The 8169-nt window shown below is 35.6% G+C and overlaps 1 protein-coding gene across 1 annotated transcript; it reads left to right on the top strand.

The window, feature by feature from the left end:
* The first annotated feature begins 2165 nt into the window (after nucleotides 1–2165).
* Nucleotides 2166–3836, top strand: LOC116416077. Its single transcript, XM_031922563.1, has 2 exons — nucleotides 2166–3117; nucleotides 3604–3836. The coding sequence occupies exons 1-2, from the start codon at nucleotides 2166–2168 to the stop codon at nucleotides 3834–3836; spliced, it is 1185 nt and encodes a 394-aa protein (XP_031778423.1).
* The last annotated feature ends 4333 nt before the right edge of the window (nucleotides 3837–8169 follow it).

Genomic DNA, 8169 nt, shown 5'->3' on the forward strand with positions numbered 1-8169 from the left:
CAACTATCTTCTACTTTTTATTGTAATAGAGAACTTTATTAATCTGGAAATTAGCAAAATACTGTAATAATTTCACTATCGGTTCGACTTCTTTTACAAATTCTTTTAACATTTTTATGTTAATTGCTTAAGACTTATTCGTCGACACTTATTTTAAACCCGAGTGAGCGCATTTGACGTTAAATTCATTGAAACGAAATGCATTGAATTCGGTAGAATACAGAATAAGAAATAATACGAAGCTTGTATACACAACTAACCTTCTGTAAAAGTCGAGAATGAAGAAATAAATGTGAATGCTTTCCATCCAATAAATGGAGAAAAGAATTAGGTATGTAAATAGCGAGGCATTAAGTTTCCTTTCTTTCGTCTTCATCTTGGTTAGCTGGTTCGTACTATTCATTTTCTCATTCAGCAGCTAGCGCTCAAAGTCAAGATGAGCACCGAGACTTCTCTTAAGATTCGAGGCAAACGAGATGTCCTTAAGTAGTTTTGCATATCTGCTCTGAATCACATATAGAGCTAACTTTGTATGTCTAGTACTCAGGGAAGAATATTTTCTCTACCCTCTATATTTGCATTAAAAATTTTACTATAACATGCTTTTTTTCGTCCTTCTTTGCCGATTTGTTTTTCTGCGAAATCTTGAGTGCCTTCCCTGGTAGAAAATAAGCTAACCAGGATGGCCTATTCACCAATGGTTGGCTCACGGCGTTGGCCAACCGCTGCCCAACCAAATTTATCTATTAGAAGCCTGCTCTGTGTGTATTAGCAAACATGCGCTCTGCAGCTGATGCCACGCATGCGCACTATAGTCACACAGTAATGAAAGTTTATACTCACTTAAAATCTAATTCTACGATGTCAAAACCATATTATTGTTCGATCTAATGCTTGTTTATTAATAATAGAGTCATATTAATAAATTACTTGAGCATCGATAATTTATTATCTTTTTGTACGAGTTTTAAAATTGGACAACCGTTGCCCAATGGATAGTGTAAAAGCGTGACGAAATAAACGCGTCTGTTGGCAAATGGCTGCCGGAACTGTTGGTCAAACTTCATAAAATTGGCCAGCGAATAGTTCGCGAACGTTTCTACCAGAGTTACAATTATCTACAATAGACGATGCTAATGCTTAATCATAAGTACAAATAAACTGATACTAATTTGGTAGTCTCCTCTACATACTAAATTATTAATACATAATTACAAATAGTATATTACGTGTTTATATATATATATATATATATATATATATATATATATATATATATATATATATATATATACACTAGGGGGGTACCCCCCTGCTCGCTCCGCTCGCCAACCCCCAAATTTTGGTTTTTATTATATTGTATTGATAAATAATAAATTGAGTATAAAAAATGTAAATATTTATTTATATAAAAGTATTGTAAATAATTAAAAAAGGACAGTTCATCTGTAGATAGTCAATTTAGATAGTAGATTTTTTTTGGAATTTAATCTTGAAATCATATTTTAACTCTCGTTTTTATTGTCTGATATATTCTGAAATTAATGTAAATAAATCAATTTGGTATTTAAATAGAAATTCATTTTTTTACTTAATAACCAAAATATTTTATACTAGATGATTTAAAAATGTTACCTTTATGATAAAAAGTAATAGCTTATGTCTTTACAATAGAATTTCAAAAGAGAGGATTACCACACGCTCATATTGTAGTTACGCTACATACAAAAAACAAGCTCATGACACCTCAATCTATTGACAAATACATTTCTGCTGAAATTCCTGATAATTCAGATAAAGGTTTACAAAAATTAGTATTTAAACTTATGTTACATGGACGACATACAGATAAATCTCTTTGCATCATCAAAAATAAGACTATTTGTAAAATAAAATTTCCAAAACCATTCCGCGATATCACCATTTTTAAAGAAAATGGTTATCCTGAATATCGAAGAAGAAATAACATTTCACAAAACTATACTTATCGAATTAAAAAATTTAGAAAAATTATTTCAGTTGACAACACAATGGTTGTTCCTTATAATAACTTTTTATTGAAAAAGTATAAGTGTCATATTAATGTCGAATATTGTGCATCAATTCAAAGTATTAAATACATATTCGATTGTATTCACAAAGGTGAAGATAGAGCATTATGTAAGATGAACAAAATTGAAAATCCAAATAATTCTAGCGAAGAAACTTCCATAGTACATGATGAACTCATTCAGTATGTAGATGGTAGATATTTAAGCCCAATGGAAGCTGCTTGGCGTCTACAAGGATATCCTCTTTGTGGTAAAATACCCGCTGTAGAACGTTTAGGAATCCATACAAAAGATCAACAACATATAGTTTACGAAGAAAATAAAGAATTGCAAGCCTTAAACAATAAAGAAACTACTTTAACAGCATGGTTTAAATTAAATAAAATTGATGATTTTGCAAAAACACTTAAATATGTTGAACTGACTGAATATTATAGATTTAATAAAAAATCAAAATCTTGGATAAAACGTTCACGTTCTTCTCAATACAATACTATTGCTCGACTTAATATCGTATCACCAAAAGATACTGAGAGATTTTTTTTTAAATTAATACTAAATCGAGCAAGAGGTCCAACTTCATTTGAAGATTTGAAAAATCATAAAGATATAGAGTATCAAACATATAAAGACGCAGCACTTGCAATCGGCTTAATAGAAGATGATTTACATATTTTTATTATTTTTGAAGAAGCTTGTCACATCATGTTACCATTTCAATTACGTAAATTTTTTGCATGGTTTATTTTAGCAGAAAACATACAGGGTAATACAATTTGGAACAAATTTAAAAATTATTTCACCGAAGATTTTAAGACAAATAAAGAGAATAATGCTCTATCTCATATTCAAATTATATTAGAGAATGAAGAAAAATCTTGCAAAGATTTCAGTTTACCAGAACCAAATAGTATTATTAATGATGATGCAACATCTATAGATAATGTCTTACAAAGTGCCGATATCTTTAAATGTATGTTTGATCAATTGACCGATGATCAAAAGGCAATTTTTGAAGAGTTAGTTGACAATGAACACAAAATTTATTTCATTGATGGACCTGGAGGTTCGGGAAAAACGTTTTTATATAAAATATTAATTTATTATTTAAACAAAAAAGTTTTATCAATGGCATGGACTGGTATCGCGTCTATTTTGTTACCTAGGGGATTGACAAGTCATCGAACCTTCAGATTGCCTTTAGATTTAAATAATATTGAAAGTGCTTTTTTGAAATTAGAGTCTGATAAAAAAAGATTAAGAGAGGCAGATTTAATAATTTGGGATGAAGCTTCAATGATACCTAAAAAAGCTTTAGAAATTATTAATCGTACTTTACAATATGTATGTCGTAACGATATTCCTTTTGCGGGAAAATTAATAGTATTAGGAGGAGATTTCAGACAAATTCTTCCAGTAATTAAACATGGATACCGAAACTCTATCATAGAAGAAACAATTAAATATTCAACTTTGTGGCCTCTTTTTAAAGTCTTGAAGCTCAATAAAAATATACGTTCGAATAATCTAGAATTTTCCTCTTTTTTGTTAGAAATAGGAGAAGGTAAAGTCGATACATTTAAAATTCCTCAAAAATGGAAAACTACCGATGTTTGCAATGAAATTTATAAAAATATTAATTTAGGCGCTTCCGTTAGTAGCGTGATCTTAGCTCCTCATGATGAAGACATCAAAATTTTAAATAACAAAGTTCTAAAATTATTACATGGCGAATCAAAGACATATTATAGTGTAGATTATGCAACACATAAAGGAGTAGATTAAACAGAGGAAAATATTCATTTAAATTATCCAGTTGAAATGTTGAATAATATCAGAGAAGGTCTTCCACCACATAAACTTAATTTGAAAGTAAATGCAATAGTGATGTTAATTAGAAATTTAAGTATTGCAAATGGTTTATGTAATGGCACTCGTTTAAAGATTACCAAATTATATGAGTATAACATTGAAGCAGAAATAATTACAGGCGAAAACATTGGACAGAAAGTTTTTATACCGAGAATAACACTAAACACCGAAAATTCATTTTTGTTTCCATTTACTCTTTTTAGAAAACAATTCCCAATCATATTAGCGTTTGCCATAAAGATAAATAAATCACAAGGCCAAAGTTTTGATTCAATAGAAATTTTTTTGAAACGACCATTGTTTTCGCATGGTCAATTATATGTTGCATTATCTTGATGTCGAAATCCTGATAATATACGTATTCAGAATGAGTCAGGTGAATCAATACAAAATATTGTTTGGAATGAAATTTTAAATATATGATTCAAAACTGTTTAGTAAATTCTTAGGGTTTTCGATCATAGAATAAATTATTATTCAATTTTTTTTTAGATTTTTTTCAAATAAAAGACATGTATTTATATTAACTTCTTGCTGCTTTTCAATTTCGAATTTTAAAATCATTTTGTAGACATTCAAATTAGTATGCATATATAATTCTTTTTAAAATTATTTTATAAGAATCATCAATATACACAATGCAGAACAAAACAGAAACATAAATGATCGTTTAATAACAATAATGAATTAATTTCATATTATTATAGGACATGATATAATAATGTCTAATTAATTTATAAATATTAAGTGATTATTTAACATATTTACTTAAAAAAAGTTTCCATTGAGATTTCGTCCTGTTAAAAAATATAGAAAAAATCAAGATTTATTATCAAATTAACTACGTATTTAAATTTCTTTTTTCAATACGAATACGTAAAATTAATTAACTGATAAAAATTAATAAAAGTTAATTTTTCTTAATTATATCATATTTTACTTAATTCAAAGGCGAAAAATTTAATTTAAATACAAAACTGATTTGATAATAAATTGATTAATATCCATTATTTTTAACAAGATATTATTTAGATTAAATGCATAAATTAAAAGTATTAAAATGATTATAAAGATTGTAAACTTTTTTTAAGTAAATATGTTTCTGCAGGATGGATTTTGATTTTTTTAGATTTAATTGTTTTTTATTGTTGTACATTGTGTTGTACATATACAATTATAGTATATTATAAAAAGAATAAAAATGTTGTGTAAGGGTGCCAGTGCGTGTGAAATGGAATTAAGTGAAATGAGATGAATGAGAATGTGTGTATGTTTGTGTGATGTTTATGTGTTTTCCAGATTTAAGAAGTAATTTTTAGCTGCTTGTTTAAAGTGTGATATGGATAGTGTGTTGCGAAGATGAGATGATGAAAAATGAATTCTTCGGCGTCTCCGTCTTGAAGGACGGGATGTCCAGTGGAGTCACCTCACCCCTCACAGGCCTGAGCGCGACGTGGAAATCAAAATAGGCTAATAGATAAGTAGGTATTGAGGTGTTGAACATTTTTCTTAGCAAACAGGCCATGAAGTATTTCCTACGTCCGGCGGTGTTAAACCATTGCAGCTCACGTCTGTAAGGGGAGATGTGCTCGTCCCTCCTCACACCGTAGATATAACGGATCCCCGTATTGACAAGTCTCTGTAGTTTTAAGTCAAGTTCCTGAGTCAGGTCGCAGTAAGCAAGTGAGCAATAGTCAATGAGGGGAAATAGGAGTGCTTGCACTAAATGTTGGCGCAATCTAAGGCTAGTGCTTTTCCGAAAAAAATAGAGACGGTATATTAAAGAGTGAGCACGTTTACAAATTTGTGTAACGTGCTCTTTCCACGTAAGTTTGGAGTCAAGCACCAGCCCCAGGTTGCGCACCGATGATTCAAAGTTGACCTGGGCTCCCCCTATATTTATATAGGTGTTAGCAGTAGAAGGTAGAGCGTTTATATAGTAGGGGGAACCCAGGACGATAGCCTTAGTTTTAGTTACATTTAGTTTAAGTCTATTCAGCGCAGCCCAGCCCATTATTCTCTCGGCATTAGCGCTCATCCTGACAGAACAGGAGTCAAGCTCCTCGAGGTAGCATTGGCTGTAGATCTGCAGGTCATCCGCGTAGATTAGATGGGACACATCTGAATCTAGGCAAAAACCAATATCATTGATGTACAACGAGAACAACAAGGGGCCTAAAACTGACCCCTGTGGGACACCGGTGTTTAGTGGTAGAAAGGTAGAGATCTCATTGTTGTCACCAATGACGGCCTGTTCTCTTCCCGAGAGGTAAGATGCAAGCCAGCGGATAACCTGCTTGGAGAAGCCGAAGGAGGATAGCTTTCCGAGTAGCCTGACGTGACACACCGTATCAAACGCCTTGCTAAAATCAAATAGAAGTAGAAGAGTGACCTTCTTCCTGTCTATCCCAAGCCTGACATCATCAGTCAGCTTAATTAAGCCGGACTGCGTGCTGTGGCCAGTGTGAAAACCAGTTTGGAAGTTGTCAAGATAAAGTCTTGTTTCAAGGCATTCAGAGATTTGATTGTGCACCAGCCACTCCAGCGCCTTGGATAGGAAACTGTTAAGGATAAAATTGGTCCAAGGATCTCGGCAATAACTTGAAGTCGAACACAATTTGAAGAGTACAATATTATAGGTTAAATCTTTATTTAGGAATATAATCACAAATGAGTAGCGGCCTGTATCACGACCAACTACTCGCACCAAGGGTCAGAGTGCATCTGACTGCTGTCGATCCTTCGTCGATCTGGATCGCCACTGCCCCCACCTATGCTAATTGCCGCCTAATACGCCGCTGATGGCTGCCGGGGCGTCGCGGAGAGAAAGAGAGAGAGAGAGAGAGAGAAACCAAACTTATCGCGCGCGAACCTTTAAATCGTACGCATGACATCTTACACATAAAGGGCCGTCGCCACGTCGCCTCGCTCCTCAGCCGAGAACGTGCCACGGCCCGCCTTTCGGCTTCCCCGTGCAACGTGGGACCCTCAAAGCAATGGAGCAAGCTCCCTTTGGGGTCGAAACAGCCTCGGGGCACCAAAGCACCCCTAGCTGGGGGCCAGAAGCCACAGAACTCCCAAAATTGGTTCTGCGCTATGGGAGCTCGGCCAACGCGCGCGCTCGTCTTTATCGACATTCACTGTACATTGCGCACTATCCTGTTCTCTCTCTGTCTGTCCGCTCCCCCCGCCGCATCTCCAAGGTACATATCTATATTCTATCCGTAACAACACTCCCCCCCGTACAAAATGATGCTCAATTTTGTACCGCTTTCTCGCTAATCAGCCTTATCAGTTTTCGGACAGGTCTAACAAAGTGACCACTCGCAGTGTCGACCTTCGCTACTCTGACTTCGCCGTCGGCACCTTCGTACACCTCGATGACATTTCCCTTTTTCCATGAATTACGCGGCGCTTGTAAATCTATAATCAGTACTATATCGCCTACCGCGAGCGGCGCTTCTCGGTGGAACCATTTCTTTCTAGGGATTAGCGTTGGGACATACTCTCGTAACCATCGTTTCCAGAAGGAATCCGCGAATGCTTGCGCAATACGCCATTGCTTTCGCAGGCACACCGCTTGCGCGTCATATTTTCCGAGCTTAACTTCTCCCGACGACGTCCCTATCAGAAAATGGTTCGGCGTTAAAGCTTCCTCGTCCCGTGGATCCACTGACACGTGAGTTAGCGGACGCGAGTTCACCGAATGCTCAATTTCTGTCAACAGAGTGTACAGAATTTCCTCGATAGTCGTTTGCCCTTTGAGCACTGCGTTCAAAGCGATTTTTACGGATCTGATCAGCCGCTCCCATGCACCACCCATGTGCGGCGCATCAGGCGGATTAAACAGCCACCGCATCCCACCCTGTAACGCGTACTCTCTTTGTTCATTGGTATTTATTTTCGCGATTTCGTCCTTCAGTTCTCTGCACGCGCCGCGAAAATTTGTCCCGTTATCGCTGTAAATGACAGTCGGGCATCCCCTTCTCGCCGCTAATCGTTGCAAAGCTAAGATCGCGGACCCTGCGGTTAACGATGATGCTAGTTCTAAGTGAATGGCCCGCGTCGTTAAGCACGTAAAGAGTACGCCCCAACGCTTTTCCCTGCGCCTGCCAATTTTCACCTGCATCGGCCCAAAATAGTCCACTCCGCAGTGACTAAACGGCCGTACTTTATACGCTAATCGGCCAGCCGGCAGCGAAGCCATCACAGGGCCTTGCGGTTTGCCTCTTCGAAGCTTACAAAT

The sequence above is a fragment of the Nasonia vitripennis genome, chromosome 2, assembly GCF_009193385.2.
Source record: "Nasonia vitripennis strain AsymCx chromosome 2, Nvit_psr_1.1, whole genome shotgun sequence".
NCBI classification, from domain to species: domain Eukaryota; kingdom Metazoa; phylum Arthropoda; class Insecta; order Hymenoptera; family Pteromalidae; genus Nasonia; species Nasonia vitripennis.